We start from the raw sequence: 27,765 nt of genomic DNA, 5'->3' as shown, positions 1-27,765 counted from the left end.
CCCATATCTCATTACTCTTTATGAAATCCATTTCATCTTCATGGCATTGAACCATAATTTTAACTCTTTATAACTCATGGCCTATGAAAAGGATTCATGATTATTTTTTACCCAATATTATATTAAGCTCTTGTAGATACACAATGTAATCACTAGAAATTGCTGATTTTCTCTCTTTAGTAGATCTCCTTAATATTGCAACAACAGGATCTTGAGGATTTTGTTGTTGTTTAGCTTGTTGTTCAGGGTTTTCTGATATCTCTTGAACAATTTGATCTACCAGAATATTATCAGCATCTTATGGAACTTAAACAATTAATTGCCTAAATATCATTTGTTCTTCAGGTGTGTTGTGTATAATAACCAATCTATCTCTTAAAGTGGAAGGTTGATCTCTCACAGAAACTATGTTCTAAGATTGATTGTTCCTATTGATTAAGTTATTTTCAAGAAACTTTCATAATCCTAATGCTGTGAGATGGATAATAGAATTTATATCCTTTGGACCTTTCAAGATATCCAATAAAATACCCACTAATGGTCCTTAGACCTAGTTTCTTTTCTCTAGGATTGTAAACTCTTCAGATAGACATCCTGTAACACCCCAAGATTCTAAACCCTAATTTCAACTTAATTCGGAAGCCTTGAATTTTAAAATTTTGTGTATTTTAAATTATGGTTAAATTATAATTTAATTATGCTTATAAACTAAATTAGAAATGGGGTTTAGAAGAAAAAAATGACATGCAGAACCCCAAGCCCCGAGACAACTTACGGGATTTAAAATCCCCTTCCATGGGCACAGGCACTAGCATTACATCAGCAGTCGTGAGGATAGCCCACATGGCCGAGGCCCCGCACTTGGACCTTGCTCGCATAAAGATCATTATGTCGCATGCTCACGGGCACATTTTTCCCCATACCAGTAGGCATTTGCATGCCTCATGGGCATCTACGTGTTCTATAGGCGGGAATCCCCCAACCCGCATGGACTGCCATACACCTACACACATGCGTAATAGATTCTGTGAGCCTCCCATTGGCTAGCTTTTGTTCGAGCAGACGACCCATTATCTTCGCAGCATCGTGCTGCCAACTGGCATACATCAGTCAATTCACACTAGCACCGATTGGCCACCCAAGCCGATTAAAGTTATTTCTTCTTGCATGTGATCCAGCGGATCACTAAGACTCATCTCTGACCATTTAAACCATTCTTCTTCCATTTTTCCTTGATTTACACAAAATCATAGAGAATTTCAGAGAAAAGACTGAGAGAACTGGAAGCCAAAAACTAGTAAAGAACCGAAACATTTATGAGATGGAAGACCCAGGAATCTGTAACTATTGCTTTTCACCTATTTTTATATTTCAACTCTTATTTCCTGAGAGGTTAGTACTTATTCTTGCCTTATTTCTTCTTATTTTTTCATACATGTCTCCCTAATAACAATCACCTTCCTTTTTCCTAAAAAAAAAAACTAAGTGCAGAACTGGTTCTGCACCCACCCGGGGCCACGCTTCACTCTATTGATATCCTCTCCGAATCCTCAAGATTTCTTCTCTCCTATGGAACCAAAACTTGGTTAGTGTTTAGGTAAGAAAAAAGGGGTATTTTTGGTTATGTTTCTAATGGATTTTCTATGGTAATTAAAAATTTACATACATATTGTTTGAAGTCTGAGTGTGATGCATGAAAGGCTGAGAGTTGTCGATGTTTAGACTTCTATTTTTTTATTGATTTTGGTGTATAGATTTCTGCTTAAGGGTGCGTGAGTTCTGATGATGAAGTGATTGTATGAAATGTGAATAATCCTCATAAAAGAACTTATTTGGGTCCATTGTAGTGACGACACTAAAGTGTTGTGGCTGTTTATAGTACAAGATCGTGTTGTGTGTCTGTGTGTCCAAGGGACAGTGTCCGAGCACACCTCTGTGCTAGGACAAGGCCTTCGACTTGCTGTGTGTGCACAACATCTATGAATGGATACATAGATCCTACCAGGCATGCCAGTATGCCGAGAGGGTCTGCTGTAGAAGTCAGGTGTGCGTATAGCCTGTCAGGCATGTCACCATACCGAAAGGCCCGCATTTGGTGGCACACTACCGTGTAGAGTGGGCATGTGTAGTATGTTGTGTTGTGTGGCCTTACTAGGCACATCCATGGTGCCAAGAGGGCCAAGTGATTAAGGCCTCTACCTTGCCCAATTGGTGATAGTCCAAGGCTGTTTGATGGGCTTTTAGGCCGATTTTGCAGACAAGGGTCAAGGAGCCTGAGAGAGGTAAGAGGGCCTTCTAGTCGGATCAGTTGGTCGAGTTGGGAGGGCCCATGGTTTGGCCAATGGGACCCTTTATTTGGCTTAAATTTTTCACGGGCTTTATGGCCCAACAAGAATTATAGGATTAGGGTTAGGTTTAATTGAGGATTGAACCCTAATGGGCTGACACTATTTGGTAGGCCTTCAAGGAGCCCGAATTGGTGTGAACAAGTCATCTGATCTGGTTAATTAGGTCAGTTTTGGGAACCCGAGAGAATGATAGGGTCCTTTTGTGATTGATGTGTGTTGGTAGACTTTGGAGCTCAAAGTGTTTAGAAACTAAGAAAAAAGGGTTCGGGTTAAGTTGATGGGTCGGTGGGCCAAGGGAGTTACTAAGTGGGCCTTAGTGGCCAAGAGTGTGAGAATGAGTGATTAGTTGGCCTTAGTGGTCGCGAGTGTGAGAAAAGGTGAGATTAGGCTTTAATGGGAAAAAAATGGCAAATTATGGGGCTGGTTTTGGCCTACGGTTTTTAATGGGCCTAATGGGCTGAAAGATTTTTTAAAAAAAGTTTGATGGGCTCGATGGCCAGACAGAATTTTTTTAATCAAAATTAAGTTGTGATTGCGTATTGAATTTAAATAACAAAAGAGAGTCCTTAATCCATTTAACTATTATCACGGAAGGGTGATTGAGATATGATCGTTTATTGATTGTTGGTGAACCACTCTCTTTAAGTGGTGCTAACTTTTTCTCTAATGAGAGAGGATCGCGATTGATCATAGGGGTCACAGTGGTGAAATAATGTCGTGGTCATAGTGTCTAACTGAATTACTATATACTGATTTGAATTGTTTTCTCCATTCACAGTGGTAGTTGGGAATCCGTTTTGCCCTCCGTTTATATAGGTCTAAGTGGCTTCACGTGGAGATCTATAAATAGTGAAACTAAATAGGTCAAGATAACCAGAATAATTAAGATTATCTTATTGCAACATCGTAGTCTTCTAGATAAATTGCCTTAGGTTGATTAATTTCTCTATTGAGATTGTACTATTAGTAGTGGATTGGGACATGTATTTTAAAAGATTTTAAATAATATTATAAAGTTTCTAAAACAAACGTATCTGCATTGTGAAATTTTCAGGAGTCTCTGACAGTAAGGATAGTTGTTTTTAAAATTAATCGAACCTATTCGAAAGTGAAATTTGTAACATTTGAAATGTTAGTAACGTAGTTTAAATACTATTTTTCTTATTGAGTTTAATTGAACTCCCCCCCAATTCATCTTCCCTTGATGGTGAAGGAGGAGACTTGCCCCTTGAGCTGCCCCTTGATACTTGCTTAGATCCTTTCTCAAATTAGTAAATGTAGAATGCATTGAAGTGTTATGCTCTAAGAGGCCCTATTTTGTATTTTGTAGGATTAACTTAACATTGTTTTATAATATTTTATAGCTAATTGTATTGCCTCAGTGATATCCTATGTATGTATGTAAGAAATGAATATAGCTTCTACCTTATATTGAAAAAAAAATTGCACTCATACTTGTTCAATTATTGGACATTGTTGCCCCATCTGGGTAGCGAGATGTCACGCATCCCCATATGCGTATATGTTGCAAACTCGGCTTTCAACCCTTGAATAACTTAAATGGTGTCTTTGGTATAGTTATTGAAACTCGATTTAATATATACACCACCGTCTTAAGAGCTTCGACCCACAATGAATTAGGTAGCTTAGAGCTACTAAGCATACTGCACATCATGTCCATTAAAGTTCGGTTCCTTCTTTCTGCTACGTCATTCTGGTATGGAGAATTAGGCATAATGTATTAGGCAGCTATCCCATTTTCTTTATGAAACTTGACAAATGGACCAGATGCTTGTCCATCTTCAATATATTTACCATAATACTCTCTATCTCTATCAGTCCTCATGATCTTAATTTATTTCTCGCATTGTTTCTCTACTTCAACCTTGGGAACTTTAAAGGCATATAAGGTTTCATCTTTATTACGAAGCATATAGAGATGCATTTATTGTGAGTAGTCATCTATAAATCTAAAGCTTCATCTTTATTACGAAGCATATAGAGATATGTTTATCGTGAGTAATCATCTATAAAGGTGATGAAACATTTCTCTATATGCTTCATAAAGGTGATATAGCATTTTTCTACGAGATACTCTAAAGTTTCAAATTGTTCATCAATTGCCTTCAGTAATGCTTTGATATCGGTAAACTATTCGATAGAACCACAAATACTAGCAAATTTTTTTGTCTTAATGAGCATCAAACTGAGGTGGTTAGACCGCTCCCACTATTCATGAAGAGCAATTTCAACTGGAATGCTAGTTTCAGAAATCATTGGTTTGTTTTTCCTAATAGCATAGTCGATATCCATGTACCCTAAGTGAAGGAAAATTTTTTCTTTCCAAACCTTATAGATTTTACCATTTAATTGGAGAATATCAACTTTAATATTAGAAAAATTTGTAAGCTGCATAACTACAAAAATACATGCTTATCATTAGTTGAGAATAATTAACAAAAATTATGATTTACCAATGCAAATTATATTATAATGAATCTAATGACATAAAAATTGCCTGTGGGATATGTAGCGCCCGGACCGAGAAGAAAAAAAAAAAAAAAAAAGCTACGTCGGCAGCCACGTCAGCAGGCCCGGTCAGCAGTCCCAGCCAACCGGGACCTGCCACGTGGCAAAACCACGTCGTTCCAAAAAGGGCCACGTTGGCGATCCGCGTGGGCGCGATCGGACGGCCCAGATCAAACGTGCAATCGGACGGCCCAGATTTAAACGCACGGACGGCCCAGATTCAATCAAAAACGGACGGCCCAGATTAAAATAAAATGGACGGCTGAGATCAAAAGGCAAGGGGTTATAAATAGAACCCCCACACCAGACCACAAACCCTAGCCGCCTGCCGCTCGCCGGAGAAGACGAACCAGAAGCCGGCCGCCGCCGCCGCACTGGAGGAACTTCCGACCGCCGATAGAGGTAAATTTCGTTGAGGTTCGATGTTTTCATTTTATAGTTTCGTGTGCATGTTTTACTGTTTTATTGATTATGGATTAAATGACCGGGATATTGATGCTGTATGTTGTCTGCTTAGCATAAATTATCGTTTTGCTTGCTTGTATGTGGATTAATGATGCTGACTGAGAAAAAAGAGAATGAACAATTATGTAAATGGATAATGGTATAATGTGGTCAGCCTGACTATATATCCTGAGAGATGGTGGACGGACCGGGTCCGTAGGGAACCCTACCGGGATTGTGGTCTCCCATACCGGACGGGGTATGGAGATCTTATGTGTTTTGGCGCCCATACCGGACGGGGTATGGGGACGGCCCTGGAATTTAATTTCAAGTATTAAGGATTAACGGGTAGCGGGACCCCTATGGATCCCCACGGATACTAGTAGGTTGGTAAATAAGGAAAAAATATGTTGTATAATGATGGAATTACAAAAGGCGTGATAAGTGTTATGTTTTACAGTTTATATGATTCCATGATTATGATAATGTTATTGCTTTCGTATATTGTTTTATAAATTCCACCGAGGTAAGTGGATGGTAAAGGTTTTATTATTAATAAAAGGATTTGTCGTAAATCATGCTCCATTGGTCTTTTGTGTTTTCTACCCACCTTTACCTCCGTGATGGTGAGATATCATGATGTCTTTACTGGGCTAGTGTAGCTCATTCCTTATTTAATCATTTCAGATCAAGAGGACATCGTTCCCGAGCCGGTTCCGCAGGAGGACGACGAAGGGGACACCTAAGGACTCCATAGTCACATTCGTAGTTTTTTACTTTCAAGTTTCCCCTTTAGGTAGTTTAATCTTTTATATTTTGCGAGCACGTTTTTTGTTTTAGTGTAAGGGATGTTAATCAATTTTGTCTTCGCTTCCGCATTTGATATTTTTGAATATAAAATTCCATTTTAAATTTTCGGGGCTGTTACAGGATAAATTTTTAATTCAATTAGATTCATACTTTATGGTCGAGTTATTAATTTTTTTCATAAACAATTTGATATTCTATCAATTCCATTTGATAAAACTATTAAATTCTGCTCCATAATTCATGTGGGTAGATTATAAAAAATTATCTAATGCTTTATCCTAATCAATTATGCAAAATATAATTAATTTTCTGTGAGATAAATTTATTATATTGAGCATAATTAATCACAATAATATTCATAATTATCTTATGTGGTCCTAAATATGATACATAAGTTTATTTAATCAAAGATATTGTGGTTACTCTCCAATTAAATACAATTATGTAGATCACTAGACATTAAATCAAAATTTAATTACTCATTCATTATGCAATTAATAACTTCTTTATGTGATCTCAAATATAATATAATTTTATCTAATTAAAGGTAATATAGTTAATCGCTAATTAAACATAATTATATTGATCACTTTTAATGAATTTTATTCAAAGTGAGAATACTAAATATATTATCCAACATCATGAATGAAATTATTTACTTTTATGCACTTAAATATTTTTCCTAAAATTATATGCATAGAACAATAAATACATATAATAAAAACAAAATTTTAAGCACATAAACTTAAATATTAACAAAATTAAAATTTATTAAATTTAAAATCATACTTTAATGAAAATTCACACAAGATAACAAAATTTGTAAAATTTTCATAAAATTTTAAATTCAAAAAATACCAACAAATAATGGCAAAAACTTTTCTAAAATTGCATCCATTTTTTTAATATAATAATTTTGGCTATAAAAAATGACATGTCATTTGGAACAATTTTAAGCCAAAACGATGTGTCATTCGAACATTGAGTTTGGGTCCCTTGTATAATAAAAACGACGTGTAGTTTTCTCATCCCCATGAAAGATATGTTATTTTTAGTCTCAAAGAACAACAATAACTTCATTCCAAATAATATTTTATAAAACTTTTGTAAACATTCAAACACAAACAAAGCATAGACTATATAGCTCTTATACCAAATGTTAGTCATATAAACATTATAGCATATTTAAATGATAAAATAAATGAAAATTAATATAAGCAAAAGATCAGTAAATACCTCATCCCATTGCTTAGTTTGAACAATTGGCTTGCTTTCATCTATGTGTTGGATTCTTTTAAGCACTCAAGAACCTCATACGATAAAATAATGTACTAAAAGAGATTTTTGTACTTATGGACCCAACAAACGCTACTTCTATTTATAGACATTTTTTCATTCATTAATATGTAATTTTGGGCAATTCAATGTTGCAACATTTTCCTCATTAAAACTTTAACCGAAATACTTAATTCTGTAAAATTTTTCTCATTAAAAAACATAATACAAATACTTTATAAAGGATTTATATTTGAGTTATTACATAGACTATTAAAGAAAAAGTAATTCACAGTAAAAAAATATTTAGATATGTAATGATTAATCAATTACAATGTTAATGTTAATCGTATCATGTTTAGGTATTTTAATTATTTCACTAAAACATTAAATATAGTATATATGATTTACCACAGTGTCCAAGTACATAATTTTTAAACACGTATATTCAAATTATCTTTTTTACTTTTCCCACTGGAAGAAACTAAAGCATTTGTTTGCATTTTTTAACTTTTAAAATAATGATTCTGCCACAAACTTTTTGATATATGGCCAATTTATATTTTACGCAATTTAGTGGAGCTTTCAGTTACCTACTACTTTCAATTGCTCTTAAAAGTTTTAAATATTTAGTGGCAATTACAACCACGGTTAAAATTTTGTCACCTGAAAGCTTTTGTTGCATCTTCCCAGTGCAATTTTTAAAATTATTGCTAAAAGTACAACAAATTAAATTTAGTTACATTTTTTATTTTTTTTAATTCTAAATAAAAATATAGTAAAATTATTTTTAACTACGCACTCTTCATATATTCAAACTTATATTATGATGGCAGTAGTCCCACTGAAAAACTACGATCATAAACTACTGGCTAATTTAAAGAATTAATCAGTTTATAATACAAAAAAAAAACAAAATTTATTCATCCCTTGATACGTATTATAATATAGTCATAATAACATGAGGTAACAAAAATTATAGGATCCAAAAACTAAACTACAACTTACTCAAGCCAAGCAGGATACTAACATTCTGATTTGGGTACGACTATCATTTTTTTCCGTTCTGAAAAAGATGATAATTTAATGGGGTAAACAATTTCAACGAGTTCAGTAAGTAAAAAAAATAGAGTACACCATAGGGACATACAAGCAAATAATCAATCAAATATGTAAAATTTTTCTTTTTCTATTTATTTAAAAATCATGAAATGTAGAGAGATTAAATTCTTCAAATTTCTCCCTCGTTATCCCCTTAATCAGACATCCATCAAAATTTCCCTCTCACTTTTACCCCTCAAATTCCCCCTAAGTCAAAATTTCTCCTTAAAAGTCTCCCTAGTTATATTTTTCCTTAAAATCCCCCTAGGTCACTTCTTATCCCCTAAAACCCCCCCTAGATCCCTTTTATCCCTATAAATTTGTCCCTCGAAATCCACTTAGGTTCATTTTGACCCTCAAAAATCCTTCCAAATTCATTTTATCCCTCAGTTAGATTTTCTCACAATTCATGGATAAATCGAAACAACCGTAATCCCTCACAGGTATCATCGACTCTCGATTTGCCTCAACCCAATTACTTAATTAGTATTATTAAAAATTTTAGAGTTTTATTTGATATTTAACGAATATATTCGTTATCTAAACTATTGTGGGATCATGATTCCCACTATCGCAAGAGTTAGACACATAGACAAAACATTCAAATTGGTCTCAACAATCCATTACTAGGTGACTCATAACAGAACACACATCCCAACCACATCTGGAATGACTTTCATCGACCCAAGGATAAGGTTCACTACACTGTTGAATTTCAGTGATACCAATCTTAAACAAGTTATTTTTAAGTTTTCACTTTTTCAATTCTTTGCATTATTTTCTTTTCTTCCTATTCTTAGTTAAGATTGATATCTTATTTTCTTTTGTTTTACATATTCGAATTTCCTACCAGTCACTTTTATTTTCTCATTCTAATTTAGTTTTTTTATCTTGATTAGGTTATAAATAGATTTATTTGTTAGTTTGAGTTTTCTTTTATTTTTTATTTTTATAATTGTTTATGAATTTATTATTATTATTATTATATATGTATTTTTATATAATATGTATCTTTTTATTATTATATATTTCTTCTTTTAAATTTTTTTTATTGCTATTATTATTATTATTATTATTATTATTATTTCAACTTTCCAAATTCTTTCCTAATTTCATTCCCTAAATATTCCTAAATTCATCATTCTATTTCAATTTTCCTTCCTTCTAACCTGTAATTTTCACTAATTTCTAATTTATCATTATATCATCCATTCACACATTAAGTTCAAGCAAGTGAATTTTAAAATTTTATAATTGTTCAAAAACATCTCATTTCTCAAATTGGTTCTTCAACCAGTTCACCAACCCATATTTGGATGTGAATATCTCCTAATTTACTTCATGAATTCATTAAAACTTGATGCTATGAACGTTTCGGGTTACCAACTACTTATACTTACCATTTTAAAGTGTCTAGGAAACGAATCAAGCTCTAAAAATATCCCCAAAGTTAAGAAAAAACCTGCAAGGAATAATTCCTTCTTGGGTTAGTGACAAACCTGTGAGCTTAATGCAATTTTTCATGCATTCATAGCTCGGTTTTGGTTAAATTTGGACTTTAAAGTTGTTCTACTACAGCCAAGCTATTTGTAGAATGTTTAATCGAATTTAAATAAAGAGAACAAGGCATAGAAAATCATCCCTGAAGGTTCGGGTTTGATCACGCACCCGTGGGTCGCGGGTCACCGGAAAACCCGACGGGTTTTTCGCGATTTCCGGCATTGGGTGGCTGTGAATCGCCTACCCCTGGTGGTAGGCCTCGCCTCCGGCATGTTATGCCTCTCATTCTCTCCTCTATCCCCCGTGCAAGGTGTTCCCACAGCTTTTTATTCTCTTCTTTTTCTTTCTTTCTTTCTTTCTTTTCTTTTCTTTTTTTTTTCTACTCCCTTGACTAGGCTGGGGGTCGAATGACTTGAGGTGGGCTTTTAAACCCACTCTCGGACACACGTGGGTTGTATGATTGTGCATACCTGGTCGTACAAGAGGCGTAAGATTTTGCCTTATTAATGGCAGATTCGTAACTTTGTCTTCGCGCGATCGTAGCCGTTAGATCGCGATCTCCTCATATCTGGACCATCTGCACGTATGCTCGTTGGATCACCTTAGAACGCACGTAGGTTGTTCGATTGGCATTTGGATGTGGGTCATTGAATCACAATCATTTCCTCTGCATCCCTACGCACTATTGGATCTGATTGGATCAGTCAAAGCGCAGGGCTATCCGATTTGAATACTATGAGTGTCCGCGTGGCTGACGACGTGTGCGGTCAGATGCCATGCGACTCTCTGCCATTTGGTTGCAGCCACGTCATTGGCTGAGGTGGCCTATTTTCTAGAAATCATGGAATGGCTCATTTTCTTTTCATTAATCCCCTGAATCAAGTTTTAAATTTAGAAAAAGACCCAAATTGATTTTATTTTGTTCACTTTGATTCCTAATTAATTAATTATGTGTATTTAGGGAAAAATTTGGATTTTAAAATTTTTTTTTGTAGGACTTAATTTTTTAATATTTTATAATTAATTGAATTTGAAAGCATAAATTAACACTAATTTTAGGGAATTAATTACTCTAAATTTTTAAAATTACATGCGGGTTACATATATTTTTTAAGGATAAAATAAAAATTCAGTTTCACGTATGTTAATTTATGCGACCTCACATGTGCAATATTAAAAATTTATACAACCTTCCAAATACACATCGATCTATAATATATGTGCATCATCAGAAATTAATATAAGAAATTATAGTAAGACTAAAAACATAGCTCACATTCATAAAAGTTAACTTGAACCAATTTAAAGTAATGGGATTAAGGGAAGAAAGGGTATTGGCTTTTAATTAGGGTTTCCTTTCTCATTTTTTTTTTCATTTTTTCATTTTTCTTTTCTTTTCTTTTTTCTATTTCTTCTTTTTATTTTCGATATTCCTCTTCTTTCTTTCTTTTTAACAATATAATAGTAATAATAATGATAATATTTTTATTTATTAATTTTTATTAAAATCAAATAAATTAGAATGTTACAATTGAAATAATATATTATCATTATAAATATAATTAATGTTTAAAATTAACTAGTGATTGATATGTTTGACCTGGTTGCCGGTTAACAGAAATTACATCATTAGCAACAACAGTTTCTCCAGTTCTCGCTACAGTTAACCGAATAGAAAATGGAGCACAAAGGGTAGAGCCAAAGTTAAGTTTCCAAGCGGCACCCCATAACTTCTGCATAGCAAGCCAGGTGTGGGAGTTCCAAGCCTGCCTGTTTTAATTCAACTGCGGTGAATAGAAAATGGAGCACAAAGAGTAGAGCCAAAGTTAAGTTTCCAAGCAGCAGCCCATAACTTCTGCATAGCAAGCCAGGTGTGGGAGTTCCAAGCCTGTTTTAATTCAACTGCGGTGAGCTCTCCATCTCCATCTACATATTCAATTACGCTTGCAAAAAAGTAGGGATTGGAGCCTGAATCAACAGAATATTTGCAATCAACTCTGTTAAAATTTCAAGAAATATTAATAAGATATTAGTAATTACTTTCTACATTGGATTGCTAACGTTCCAATGTTGCTGCGAAGTTGATCAGCATTACCAGAATTGGCCATAACTCGAAAAGCAGTAACGGTTAGATCGAAGTAAACTGAATGTGATACGCATGATACTTCCTGAACAATTATCTGTGTAGTCATTGGATGTCCAGGTAAACATAGATGCGTTAATAAAAATATAAAAACATTAATCGGTCGTTAGTTGCCAACAGCCAACAAAAATAATCAAATGTTAAACATGTGTAATTTCAAAGGAAGTGTGATTGTCCACCAACATTAATATTTAAGGGATTAATAAGAATTCCACAAAACCATATGTCAGCAATTTTGTTCATCATTTCACCAAGCTATTGGTACACATAAAATAATACATTTTTTAATTTCTCCTGCTATATATACATATATATATATATTAAGTTTAAAGTTTACTTCCATCAAAATTATACATTTTTAATTAAAATATTATTTATGCAAATACCTAGTCCTTCGTTAAACAATCACATTTACTCATGAGGAAATAACAATTGTTGATAAAACTTCTTTTACCTTTTCTACAAAATATATATCTTGATTGTTAAGAATGTTTTAGTTGCATGAAAATGAATAAATTTTTCTTAAGAAATTTAATTTTTTTAAATACACATTCACAGTTCGATTCTGATTAATAATATTTTAAAAACAAAATTATAAATTTATAATATTAATTTGGAAGAATCTATTTTAAATATCATTTCAAGTATTTTACAAATTGATTTGGGAATACTTTTATGAGTAAAATTTAAGAAGAAAATCCTAAATATTAGAAATGAAGATCATAAGTTGGTATATAAGGTACCTGGCAACATCCTCCACATCCTTGGCCTCCTTTGAAGAAGAGGGAAGGACCTCCTGCTGACACCATTGAAGAGAATAGAGGTTGACCCACACTAGGTCCATATCCACACGCTCCACCTATATGATGTACATATATACGTATAATATATACATGTTAGACAAATGGAGTATATATATGTATATATAATGTGTTGTATATGTGTAAATAGGAGATTACCATCACTACCGGCACCATTAGGGCTACCGTACCAGGTAGCAGCAGCAGGTGACCAACAGCGATTGGATTGTGAGATGGAAAAATTAAGTACTTTAGGGTAGAAACAGTGACAAAAGTCTAGCAACATACAGAAATATACAAGTGAAAAGTACATTGAATATTTACGAGCATGTTCCATGAAGCTTAAATTAATGTTATTATAATTAATATAATTTTAATTTCCTTTCTGATTTAGTTCGGAGAAGAAGTAGCCACTCATCAGAGACCATCAAAATCCTTGATCTCCTTAATTAGAATTAATTTGATTTCCAATTCTACGAGATCCTAACGTTTATTTTTTTTAGGAAATATGGGATCTCTTTATAATAAAGTATAATGCAAAGTAATATTTTGTAAATTTGCTTAAGTTAATTTATAGTGAAGATTTTTACATTTAAGAATTATATTTTATAGATGGTTCTCAATCTACTTCATTCCTATTGGATTTTTTTATATATGTGCTATTTAATATGTATAATTTAATTATAGTTCACATATGTGTTGCATAATTTGATTAATTTTATTTATAATTATGAATTTTTGTTTTCTTTTATAAATAAATAAATTATTAAAAAAATTTAACTCAAGTTAGACATGTAATTAGAATTTTATTTTTGTTCAGATTTATATTATATTATATTTGTATTGTTCTCTTATTAGTATTTTATTGAATTGAAAATTGAAAAATAAAAATTAAGTTTTATAATATTCACATTTAAAAGTAATTAGGGTGATATTTTATGAGATATGAATCTCCTAGTATTTTAATTTTCAATACGAAACGTAATTGTCCATGTGCAATCGAGAGATAATCAGAATGGATAAGAGCAAAAATGGTATTTTTCTTCAGATGAGATTTCATAGTTCAAAAGTTTTGGTCCATCCATAAATGGCCATATGGATTGATTACTATTGACATCACCAGTGACCATCTTGGTCACACATAGAAATTGGGTGCTATTGTAGACATACGTACACACACACACAAATTTAGATATTTGTACCCTGTCGAAGTAAGGAACCATGGCATATATGTTTGGACTAGATTCCATTTTGAGAGAGTTGAAAAAGCACTATCTCGTTGAAATCTCATCTCAGAAACGATAATCATTGATCTTTTCAACGACCAAGTAGCCATTTTGAAAACTTGCCTTCGAAATGTTTTGTTACTTGTCATGGGAATAGCCAGATATTTGCCCCACGTCCGATTGAGGTTTGTCTTTTTGAGCGACTCCTCTGGTGTTTCTACTAAACATAATGGATGATTTTTTGTTGTTTTGACAAAAGTTGATTGGCAGAATTTTGATAATCATCTTATAGCTAACATTTTGGGACTCAGTGAATCACTATTCTAACTTTGGTTTTAGAACTAAATTAGTAGTTTATTGCTTTTATAAGATAGGCCATGTGAAAAAAAATGCTTCAATGAACCTCAATTACGTCTTTGAATATTGACGGTAGAATAGACTTTGGAATTTATTATTTGGTCAAAAAGTTTTATATCTATGTTTATATATATATATGTATATATATATTGAAATAAAATACAGATAGAGAATGTGATAGCAGCCGTGAGTCATAAATTTTAAAATTTTTAGATATTTATTTTTCTAAATATAAAATAAAACATTAAAAAAAATCTATATGTATTTGTTTGTATATATTAAAAAATGCTAAGATGAGAGAAGAGAATGCAACCCAGTCGTGGTAGGTAAACATTTAACTAGGAAATAAAATACTCAAATACTAATAATAATGTATGACCAAAATAATATATGTCTAATTAAAAGGTTTCCATTTTATGGAGATTTTTTAATAAAAATTTATAAGTTTTAATAATTACATAATTAGTTATACTACAATTTTTTTTATTTTTTTATTTTTTATTTTTATGAAATATATAAAAGACACAAATTCGATTAGAATTCACATGTTTATAGTTATATAGAGATTGGTAAAGTATTAACCTTACAGCCAAGAGATGATTTAACCAAGAGATTACTGATATTTTTGGTGAAATATAATTAAACAAAAAATTTCTAATTAATAAAAAAAATTACTTCTAATATTGAGAAAATCTTAAATTGAATATGGAATTAATTATTTGAACAGAAAACGTAAAATAAGAAAATACTAAAATCTTGAATGGGCTTCAAAATAAAGAAGAATTATGTAATAAAATCACATGGTTATTCAATAATGTTTATATCTATATATTTCCTTAAAGATGCCAAATGCAAGCTTAGAGAGGCACATTAAAAAAAAAAAATCTTAAGTTAAATAGAATTTCTTTTGCAAAATGATTTTAAATATAAGTCAAGATTGTTTTATTTATTTTTGTAAAAATTTTAAAAATACTACAATAAGTAATGTCAAAATTTAAAACTTTTACACAATTTTTTTTTTTTTTAAACAAGACTCACTAAATCTTAAATAAACTCTTTTAGAAACTTCTTTAATTAAAGAGCTTTAAGTTATTAAACTAAAAAATTCATTAAAAGAGTTATAAACCAAGAGTTAAGCTGTTGATAATCTTTTCTTTTGTTAATCATCCGGTAAAAGTCAAGACAATTACTCCTTATGCTTTGTTGTCTTTTCTTTCTCTTTATGTTATTTTCTTAAAAAAATAATTATTATTTTAGGATGTAATCTAAGTTGGTCGAACCTCATTAAAATTATATTGTCTTTATTTTATTATATATTTAATAGTTATTGCTAGTAGCGTTATTGATATATTATATTAGTAAATTATGTATTGATGTTAAATTATGTAGAAAGAGACTGAATTTTTATATACAACACTACTAGGTACTTTTGTTAATGACTACTAGGTACCTTTGTTGATGATTTTTTCTAAAGAGTATGTGTATAAACTCTGAAGTTGAAAGATGAACCATTGGAAGTTTTTTCTCGCATGAAAGATTAATGAAACTTAAATTAATAGAAGGATCAAATGTCTTTAAACAAAAAATGGTGGATAGTACAAAAATGATCTGTTTATGAAAGCATGCAAAAATGAAGGTATCATCATTCAAAGAGATACCATAAACAAAATAGAGTAGCATAATACTTGAATTGAACTTTGTTGGAGAAAGTTTAGTATATGTTATTCGATGCTGTATTCAATAAATGAATATATAGTTTTGTGTTGAGGTCATAAAATATGCATGTCAACTTTCAATTGCTTACAATCTACAACTATTAGTGGCATAATGTCGTTGGAAGCTTGGTGTGGTGAACTTGATATAGATTATGATTTCTTATGTGTTTGGTTCCATTGTAATCTACCATGTCAAGGATTCGAAAGTTGAGCTAAGAGCAAATAAAACACTGTTTATGGGGCATATAAGTGGAATGAAGGGATATCGCTTATGCTGTCCAAAATTAAGAAAAATAGTCTTTAGAATGGATGTTACCTTTGATGAGTTCACTTTCTTGAGAAAGGTGACAAATGTTGAGCTGTCGAATGGTATTCTACAATAGTTGGAAGAGTACTATAAAACAAATAGAATATATTCAAAAAACTAAGTTGAGTTTAAGAGTAAAATAGTTCATCTAATAGTAAACAGAGATGCTTTTTCGGTATACAAGTTTCAAAGAATCCAATGGTATGAAACAAAAGCATGCAAGACAGGGAGACCAAAAAATTCCTCAAAGACAGCACCATTTTGAACAAGGAATCCTCTCTTCTTCCATCTGCTCCAAAGACGACGAAAAGGAGGAACAAAAGAGAGAGGGCGCGGGGAAGACCAAAAACAAAGGGAAAAGGGGAAAAGGTGAAAAGCGGGTCAGGGGGTTTAGTGACGATGATGGAACGGCATGGAGAAGCGTGAAATAGAGAGAAATCGGAAAGTCATATGAAGCTGATATGATGAAGCGCAACAGAGGAGAGAGGACGCAACGTTTAAGCAGAAAGGGCAGGGGAACATGAAGATGATGGCACAAAGAAAAAGGGAAAAGATGGCATCTGAGGCAGATGCGACCAGCATGAAGCAATTAGAGCCGTTGATTTTCAGTCGGGTTGGTGATTAATTTGGCTATAAAGAGAGCCGAAAATGGATTGGGGGAACAAAGGGGAACCAAGGGAGAAAGAACAGAGAGTGTGATTGAGAGAGCTGATTTTTTGGGGTTCTGGAGAAGACGATTGGAAGAGTAAAAGATTGGACGGTCGCTTGGTGATAGGGGAAATTTTCGGGGAGCATACATATGAACATAAGTAAATAAAGGGACAAAAAGTCATGGCAGGCAATGTTAATGCAATGAGTGCGCACAACCACTCATTCCTATTTTTAAATGTGAATGTTATGAATTCCGGAGTGTAAGAATGAGAACTTTACTCAAATCTCAAGATCTTTGGGACTTGGTAAAATATGGCTATGTAGATCCAGATTAAAAAAGTAAATAAAGGGACAAAAAGAGGAAAGACTCCAAGGCTCTAGTAATTATTCAACAGGCTATCCATGACAGCATCTTCTCACGTATTGCAGCAGCAAACACATCAAAGTAGGTTTGGTTGATTCTGCAGAAGGAGTTTCAAGGTGATTCAAAGGTGATCATGGTGAAATTAAAAAAAAAATCATGGCAGGTAATGGTAATGCAATGAGTGTTGCATAACCACTCATCCCATTTTTAAAGGTGAAGGTTCTGAATTCTGGAATATAAGAATGAGAACTTTACTCAAATCTCAAGATCTTTGGGACTTGGTAGAATATGGCTATGCAGATCCAGATGAAGAAAGCAGATTAAGGGACAACAAGAGGAAAGATTCCAAAGCCTTAGTAATTATTCAGCAGGCTATCCATGACAGCATCTTCTCACATATTGCAGCAGCAATCACATCAAAGCAGGCTTGGTTGATTATGCAGGAGTTTCAAGGTGATTCAAAGGTGATCGTGGTGAAATTGCAATCACTTCAACGAGACTTTGAGGCCTTGGTCATGAGAAATGGAGAATCCATTGCTGACTTTTTGTCGGGAACCATGGCAATAATCAGTCAAATGTGATCTTATGGAGAGAACATTGCTGATCAAACAATTGCTGAAAGGTTTTGAGAAGCTTGACTCTTAAATTTGACCATGTAGGTGCTGCTATAGAAGAATCAAAGGATTTGTCAATATTTTTCTTTGATGAATTAATGGGGTCTTTGTAAGCACATGAGGCCAAAATAAATCAATCACTTGAAAAGACTGAAGAACAAGCATTTAAAGTGAAGGAGGCAGCAACCAGAACTGGAGAAGATGAAACTTCAGCAAGTAAAGGCCGAGGAAGATGAGGATTTTGTGGCCGTGGCAGGGATCGAAGCAGAGGTAGAGGTCAATTTGATGGGCAACAAAGGCAATCCAGAGAGCAAAATAAACACAAAAAATGGCATTCAATGCTATCATTGCAAGAGATATGGCAACATAAAAGTTGATTGTTGGTATGAAGATCAACAAGTGAATTATGCAGCAGAGAATGGAGAAGAAAATAAGCTGTTTATGGATCATTTTGCTACTAATAATATTTTAAGTGATGTGTGGTTTTTAGATAGTGGATGTTCAAATCACTTGATTGACATAAAATCTTTGTTCAAAGAGCTTGATAAAACACAAAAAGTGAAGGTTCAACTTGGAAATGGAAAAGAAATTCAAGTTGAAGGGAAAGGTACCGTGGCACTTGAAACTAGCAATGGTAAAGTAAAACTCCTCCATAATGTTCAATTTGTACTTGATTTGGGCTATAATTTATTAAGTGTTAGACAACTAATGACTAGAGGTTATTCAATTGTATTTGAGGATGGTGCATGTGTTATTAGAGACAAGAAATCAGGTCGAATGATGATCAATGTCAACATAACTGAAAATAAGATGTTTCCGTTGCAAGCCTCAAATGTGCAGGATATGGTTCTAGCTGCTGCCAGATTAGATGACTCGCAGTTATGGCATCTTCGGTATGGGCATCTGCATATCAAAGGCCTAAAATTGTTGGGTGACAAAGGTATAGTTTTTGGGCCGCCAAAAATTAATTCTATTGAGTTGTGTGAAGGTTGTATTTATGGGAAGCGAATTAGAAAATCTTTTCCAGTAGGAAATAGCTGGAGGACTTCAAAGTATCTTGAATTAATAAATGCTGATTTATGTGGACCTATGCATACTGCATCGTTTGGTGGGAGCTGTTATTTTTACTCTTTACCGATGATTTTAGTCGCATGAGTGGGGTTTATTTTTTAGAAAATAACTCAGAAACATTTCAAAAATTCAAGCACCTTAAAGTTAAGGTTGAGAAACAAAGTGGTGCTCACATCAAAGTTCTTCGCACCGATAGAGGTGGAGAGTTGATAACTCTTTACACTTCAAAGCAAAATGGTGTCGCCAAGCAGAAAAATTGAACTGTTGTAGAGATGGCAAGGAGCATGTTCCAAGAAAAGGGACTTTCGAATCAATTTTGGGCTAAAGCAGTAGTATGATCAATTTATTTGTTGAATCTATCTCCCACAAGGGCTGTCATGAATCAAACTCTATTTGAAACTTAGCATGGTAGAAAACCATTTGGAAATCACTTAAGGATTTTTGGGTGCATTGCTTATGCTTTGGTAAATTCTCAATTTCGTCATAAATTTGATGAGAAATTTGAAAAATATATTTTTATTGATTATTGTACTAACTCCAAAGCATATAGATTGTATAATCCTCATAGTGGCCAGATTTTAATTAAAAGGGATGTAGTATTTGATGAAAATGCAAGTTAGAATTGACGTGAAAGTGATGAGAAGACACAATAATCTTCTTGGAATTTTTCCAAATGAAAATCCTGAACCAACTCTTATAAATTCAGCAGCTGGTTCTCTATGGCGTTGTCAAATTCGTCAAACTCAACATCACTAAATCGAAGTTTTTCTCCAGTGGCTCGCTTTGAAATGGTGAGAATTGTTTTGGCATTGGCTGCACAATTAGAATGGTGATTTATAAGAAGAGGTTTATGTAACCCAACCATAAGGTTTCATAATTGAAGCCAAAAAGAAGAAAGTGTACAGGTCGAGGAAGCCATTATATGGTTTGAAGCAAGTGTCTATGCATGGTATAGTAAAATTGATAGATATTTTCAATGAAATGAGTTCTTGAGGAGCGAGAATGAATGATGCAGATATGGGTTCAAAAGGTATTAAAAAGAAACATGAAGAAAATATTACAATGTCAGCTAGTCTAATTATAAGATTTCAAGCCAAATAACTAAAACATATATTTCAAGACTTTGTATAAAGATATATATAATAAAAACTTAGCACATGTGAATTATTTAAAGAATCAAAGAAGCCAAAGAAAATCATTAATTTCATCCAAGTATGTGGTCAGAATTTAGAATGAAGGTCTAAGATTATTTCGGTCATTTTCTAAATAATTAAATTATATTCATGTTTCCCTAGGTTATTTAATACTATGTTTTCCTAGATCATTTAATATCATGTTTTCCTAGGTCATTTAATACTATATTCCCCTAAGATATTTAATACCATGTTCCCCTATATTATTTAATACTATATTTTCTTAGGTCATTTAATACCATATTTCTCTAGATCTTTTAAATTATGTTCATATTTCACTAAATCGTCTAATTATGATCTTTTGACAGAATTTAGGTGTTTTAACATATAAATATCTTTTTTTTAATATATTATGACACTTCGATTATTGAATAAATTTTATTACCTTTGATAGAACGTGGACAAGTGAGAATTTTTATTTTTCTTGTTGCATCAAGAATTGAATTAACTTATCAAGTTATCTTGTGGCGTTTATTTATTCTTGCTTCTTTCATTCCAATCACCCAAGTTCTTAATTACATGTTAGTTATAGGTTTGATAGAGAGGAATTGTTTAGGGTTTTAAGTTATTTATGCTAAATATATATGTAAAGTTTTAGATGTAATCTTTGATCCTCAGGTTCTGCATCAGTTTGGTATCAGAACTTTGGCCTTGACTAACTCTTTAGGTATCATATGTGATTGATTTATCTAAGTTTGTCTTCTTATTTTTATATGTTTAGACTGTTCAACTTTTATCTTTATTATTCTTAATTTGGTTGCACCTTATTTTTATTCTTTAATTCTGTGTTCTTTGTCTTTTCATATTTTGTTTTTATTAGTCGAATTTTTTTAAAAAAAATCATAAGAAAAGTTTAAAAAAATAGAGAGAAAAGAAAGAAAAAAATATCAGAATTGGCTTCTATTGTAACAGAGAAAAGGTGTCTTTATTAAACTTTTAGTTTTGTCTATCTTAGTTAAAGTGCATCCACTTCGCATATGTTGCCTCACAATAGCATAGTTTTTATTGTTTAGAGTGTAGTTTATATTGAGAATAGATTATTAGGTTTAGATATTCAGATTTCTCATTAAGAGGGATCTGAATTCTACTATCATCAGTCGAAAATCGTTTTCTTGTATTCTTAGTTTCGTTTCTTTATATATTTCGTATTTCTATTATACTAAAAGTAGCTAATTGCATCCTATTTACTTTAATTAGTTTAAAGAAACTTTAATCCGTGTGTTTAGATTATGTTCTTGTTTATCTAATTTACATCTAGTGTTGATTTTTTACCTTATCATTCATTAGGATTTCTTGAAGTGTCACATAAATAACTAATGTTTATCTTGATTAAGTTGCTTTCAATTTTGAAGTACAACTTGAATAAGAGAATAGAATGGTAAAAAGCTTGAGGGTGTGAGCGTAGAAAATGATAAAAGCCGAAATCCTAAGTGAAAACACGAGAGAAGTGACAAATCTATTTAAGAGTGAAACATGTAAAGGAGTGTTGTGGAATTTTCTTTACTAACGTAAAATAACCATGAATGACATAACCTTGATATTAGAAGAAATGAAAAGATAGTTTGAGAAACATAATAAGGACATAGACAACATGAAATATGATATAGATAGCCTTCGAGGCCAACAAGGTGGTTCTAATCAAAGGAGGAAAAATAGGAGAAGAGCAAATATGTTGAATGATGAAGAGATAGAAAGGGAAGTAGATGAAGATAGTAAAGAGTCAACGGTACAAAAAAGACGTGAAAGGAGGGACAACAACATTAATTCTATTAAGATGAAGATTCTTTCTTTCAAGGTAGAAATGATGTCGAAACTTATCTAAAATGGGAACAAACAGTTGAGTTGATATTTGAATGTCATAACTACTCTGAGGAGAAAAAGGTGAAGTTGGCAGGCGTTGAATTTACTAATTATGTTTGGGTTTGGTGGGATCAATTACTCATCTTTAGGAGATGTAATAGAGAGGCACCCATCACCACTTGGACTCAAATGAAAGCTATTATGAGAAAAAAGGTTTGTTCCATCATTTTACCATAGAGAGCTCTATTAAAAATTACAAAGGCTCACTCAAGGGTCTAAATTAGTTGAAGATTATCATAAAGAAATAGAGAAAGCCATGATTCGAGTAAATATCGAGAAGGATAGAAAAGCTACCATGACATGATTTCTAAGTGACTTGAATAAAGAAATTATCGATATAGTTGAATTACATCACTATGTTGAGTTGGAAGAGATGTACATGGCCATGAAAGTAGAAAGACAATTGAAAAGTAAGAGGAAAACATAGTCATATTCTGGTTCTAATAGTAATTAGAATTCAAATTGGCCTAAGAAAGAAGAGAAGACTAAGGAGAAGAGCTTTAGTTCCAAGGAGAAGGGTATAGATTTCAACAAAGGTAAAAATAAAAGTACCTCATCATCTATTAAAGGTAAGTTAGATCTCACATCTACTAATGAATATAGAACTATTAAATGTTTTAAATGTTTGAGAGTAGGACATATTGCTTCACAATGTCAAAATAAGGTCATGTTTATTAGGGATAATGGGGATGTTAAGTCTAAATCTGATTTTGATTGTGATAATATACAATCTTTAGAAGATTGTGATAATGGCATCGAGTATGCTACCTATGGAGCATCATTGGTTATCAGGCGAGCTCTTAATATATAAGTTAAGGAGGAAAGTTTAGAATAAAGAAAAAATCTATTCCATAAAAGATGCCTTATACGTAAAAAGGTTTGTGTTGTGATCATTGATGGAGCTCCCATGCAAATGTGGCTAGTACTACTTTGGTGAAGAAATTAGGTTTAAAATGTGAAAAGAACCCAAGACCCTACATGTTGCAATGGTTGAATGATTGTGGAGAAGTAAATGTGATTAAACAAGTTATAATTCCATTCTCTATTGGGAGATATGTTAATGAAGTATTATGTGATGTAGTACCCATACAAGCTGGTCATTTGTTGTTAGGGCGACCTTAGTAATTTGATAGAAGAGTCATACATGATGGGTAGACAAATAGATACTCACTTACTTTGAATGACAGAGATTTTACACTTGCACCATTATCTCCTTCAGAAGTGTATAAGAATTAAATAAAGATGATACAAGCTTCTAATGGGAATTCGGATAGTGAGAGAAGGAAAAGAAATAAGGAAAAAGAGGCTGAAAAAGAAAAGAAAAAAAATAACTGCCCATTTGTGAGTGATTGCACTAATGAGAAAAAGAAAGAGAGAAACACAAGAGAGAAAATTATAATGAGAAAAGAAAAAAGTGAACACAAACTAAGTTTGTATTCAAAAGAAAGGGAATTAAGGAGTGCTTATGCAAGTAAGAGAGTTTTGATAGTGCTTAGGTTTAGAGAAGTTTATTTCTCTAAAACTAACCTTAATCCAAATATGTCTAATATGTTTGTTTCTTTGTTGCAGGAGTTTGAAGATGTGTTTCCTAATGATATGCCAAATAGATTACCACATCTGAGGGGTATTGAGCATCAAATTGATTTCATTCCTAGTTCTGTAATTCCTAATAAGCCAGCATATAGGAGTAATCTAGATGAAATAAAAGAACTCTAAAGGTAAGTGGATGAACTCTTGGCAAAAGGGTATATATTGGAGAGCATGAGTTCATGTGCAGTTCATATGTTGCTAGTTCGTAAGAAAGATGGATCATAGAGGATGTGTATTGACTGTCGTGCAGTCAATAAAATCACTGTAAAGTATCACCATCCCATTTCTAGATTAGATGACATGTTAGATGAATTGAATGGTGCATGTATTTTTACAAAGATTGATATGAAAAGTAGATATCACCAAATTCGCATGAAACTAGGTGATGAATGGAATACTGCATTCAAAACTAAATATGGTTTGTATGAGTGAATGGTTATGCCATTTGGTTTAACTAATGCACCAAGTACATTCATTAGGTTAATGAATTATGTCTTGCATAAATTTTTTGGAAAGTTTGTTATAGTTTATTTTGATGATATTATGACTTACAACAAGTCTTTGGATGATCATTTTGTGTATGTTAGAACTGTTTTAGAATTTTGAGAAAGGAACAATCGTTTGCTAACTTACAGAAGTGTATTTTTTGCCTTAATCAAGTTGTGTTTTTAGGGTTTATTGTTAGTGCAAATGGAGTTGAGGTTGATACTGACAAAGTGGAAGCTATACAAGAATGACCAACACCTAGGAGTGTGTCTGATGTGCAAAGTTTTCACGGGCTGGCTAGTTTTTATAGGAAATTTGTGAAAGATTTCTCATCTATTGTTGCTCCTTTAACTGCAGTAGTTAAAAAGGATGTTGGATTCAAATAGGGAGAGGAGTAAGAGCATGCATTCAAAAATTTAAAAGATAATTGTGTTCAACATTTGTTCTTTATTTAACTGATTTTTCTAAAATTTTTAAAATTGAATGCCATGCTTCTGTAATAGTTATTGGAGCTATTCTAATGTAGGATAAATGTCCAATTGCATACTTCAACAAAAAGTTAAATGGGGCACCATTGAACTATTTTATTTATGACAAAGAGTTATATGTTTTAGTTCGTGCACTGTAGGTGTGGCAGCATTACCCACTTCTAAAGAAATTTGTTATTCATATTGATCATGAGTCCCTCAAGCATTTAAAGGGACAAGAAAAGTTGAGTAAAAGACTTGCAAAGTGGATAGAGTTCATTGAGACTTTTTCCTGTATGATTCGTTATAAACAAGGTAAAGATAATGTGGTGACAGATGCATTATCTAGAAGGTACGCTTTAATTTCTTCACTTAGTTCTAAGTTATTAAGATTTGAGCAACTCAAAGATATGTATGCTATTGATTCTGATTTTTTCAATGCTTATGCTGCTTGTGAACATACTGCATTTGATAAGTTTTATAGGCATGAGAGATTTTTATTTTGTGGAAAATAATTGTGTGTGATACATGTTTGTTGTGTGAATTGTTTGTCCGTGAGTCTCATAGTGGGGGTTTAATGGGTCAGTTTGGTGTGCATAAAACTTTGAACATTATGACTGAGCATTTTTATTGGCCAAACATACGTAGGAATGTTAAAAAACTTTGTTCATCTTGTATTGCATGTAGATAGGCTAAATCTAAGTCCAAACTGCATGGTTTATACACTCTATTACCAATTCCTACTCAATCTTGGTGTGACATTTCTATGAATTTTGTGTTAGGTTTGCTTAAAACTAGAAGAGGTAAAGATAACATATTTATTGTAGTTGATAAGTTTAGTAAAATTATACATTTCATTGTATGTCGCAAAACCAATGACGCAACAAACGTTGGTGATTTGTTCTTTAGAGAAGTAGTATGGTTTCATGGTGTACCTAAGACTATTGTTTCTGATCGTGGTGTTAAATTCTTGAGTCATTTTTAGAAAACTTTGTGGAGTAAGTTAAGAACTAAACTTTTATATTCTATTACTTGTCATCCACAAACTGATGATAAAATGAAGTTGTTAATAGAACTTTAGGAATTTTGTTGCGTGCTATTATTGGTAAGAATTTGAAAACTTGGAAAAATTGTTTGCCATTCATTGAGTTTGCATATAATTATATTATTCATTCTTCTATAAGTTTTTCACCTTTTGAAATTGTGTATAAGTTTAATTAATTAATTGTTTTAGATTTAATATCATTACCCTTAAGTGAAATTTCAATTGTAGATAGTAAGAATAAGACTAAAATGATTAAAACTATCCATGAGAAGGTACGTGAGTAGATTAAAAAAAAGAACCAAGTTTATGCTCAAAGGGCAAATAAAGGGCGAAAACAAGTTGTACTTGAACTTGGAGATTGGATTTGGGTACATATGCATAAGAAAAGGTTTCTAAAACAAAGGAAGTCAAAGTTGGATCCGAGAGGCGTTGGGCCATTTCAAGTGTTGGAGAAAAGCAATGATAATGCTTATCAGATTGATCTCCCTGATGAGTATTCTGAGTCCGCTACTTTTAACATTTTTTATCTTTCTCTGTTTGATATGAATGCAAATTCGAGGATGAATCCTTTTGAAGAAAGAGGGAATGATGCAGACATGGGTTCAAAAGACATTAAAGAGAAGCATGCAGAAGATATTACAATACCATCTGGTCCAATAACAAGATTTCAAGCCAAGAAGCTAAAACATATATTTCTAGACTTTGTACAAAAATGGATACAACAAGAACTTAGTACATGTGAACTATTTAAAAAATCAAAGAAGTTAAAGAAGATCATTAATTTTATTCAAGTGTGTGGCCAGAATTTAGAATGAATGTTTAGGATCATTTTGGTCATTTCCTAAATAATTAAATTATGTTCATGTTTTCCTAAATCATTTGATACTATATTCTCCTAGGTAATTTAATAACATATTTTTCTAAGTTATTTAATACTATGTTCCCCTAGGTCATTTAATACCATATTCCCCTATGTCATTTAATACCATGTTTTTTCAGATCATTTAATACCATGTTTCTCTAGGTAATTTAAATTATATTCATATTTCTCTAGGTCATCTAATTATGATCTTTTGATAGAATTTATGTTTTTTAACCTATAAATATCTCATTTTCAATGTAATATGACACACTTCAATTGAATGAATTTTACTGTCTTTAGTAGAACTTTGACAAGTGAGAATTCTTATTCTTATTATTGCATCAAGAATAGAATGAACATATCAAATTATTTTGTGGTGTTCATTCATTCTTGCTTTTTTCATCCCAATCAGCCAAGTTCTTAATTACAGGTTAGTTGTAGGTTTTGTAGGTAGGATTTGTTCAAGCTTCTAAGTTATCTATATTAAATATATATGTAGGGTCCTAAATGTAATATTTGATCCTCGGAATCTGCATCAATGAACCTAGTCTCTATTTAAAGAAGGAAGGTAAAAATAATTCCATCATTATTTGTCTTAACATTGATGATATCATTTATACAAGCTCTTCTAGTTCTCTTGTGATTGAATTTAAATCACATATGATGCATGAGTTTAAAATGTCGAATATAGGTCTGCTACATTATTTTCTTGGTCTTGAAGTTCAACAGGTTGAAGATGGAATTTTTATTTTCCAAAGAAAATATGTTAAGGATCTTCTTAAGAAATTTGGCATGATTAATTGTAAATATGCAGCTACACCCATGAATGTTAATGAAAAATTATGAAGATGAGGGAGAAATGGCTAATGTTAGAAGGTTTAAAAGCGTAGTTGGATGATTGATTTATCTAACTCCCACTCGACCCGATATTGCACTTTCTATTGGTGCAATTTCCAAGTTTATGCAAAGTCCATCAAAGTTTTTTTTTTTGGAGCAGCAAAGCAGGT

At 32.3% G+C, this 27,765-nt stretch overlaps 1 protein-coding gene across 1 annotated transcript; it reads right to left on the bottom strand.

The window, feature by feature from the left end:
- Positions 1-11,787: 11,787 nt before the first annotated feature.
- On the bottom strand, positions 11,788-13,287 carry LOC148265793 (putative expansin-B2). Its single transcript, XM_088220532.1, has 4 exons — positions 13,110-13,287; positions 12,894-13,009; positions 12,069-12,187; positions 11,788-12,004 (listed from the first exon to the last, which is right to left on the bottom strand). Exons 1-4 carry the CDS (start codon positions 13,285-13,287, stop codon positions 11,788-11,790), a joined length of 630 nt encoding a protein of 209 aa, XP_088076658.1.
- Positions 13,288-27,765: the final 14,478 nt, after the last annotated feature.

This window comes from Carica papaya, chromosome 5, assembly GCF_054855325.1.
Source record: "Carica papaya isolate Zhongbai chromosome 5, ASM5485532v1, whole genome shotgun sequence".
Classification (NCBI taxonomy): domain Eukaryota; kingdom Viridiplantae; phylum Streptophyta; class Magnoliopsida; order Brassicales; family Caricaceae; genus Carica; species Carica papaya.
Note: the sequence above shows the minus strand (reverse complement) of the source record. Positions and strands in the feature narration are given on the sequence as shown.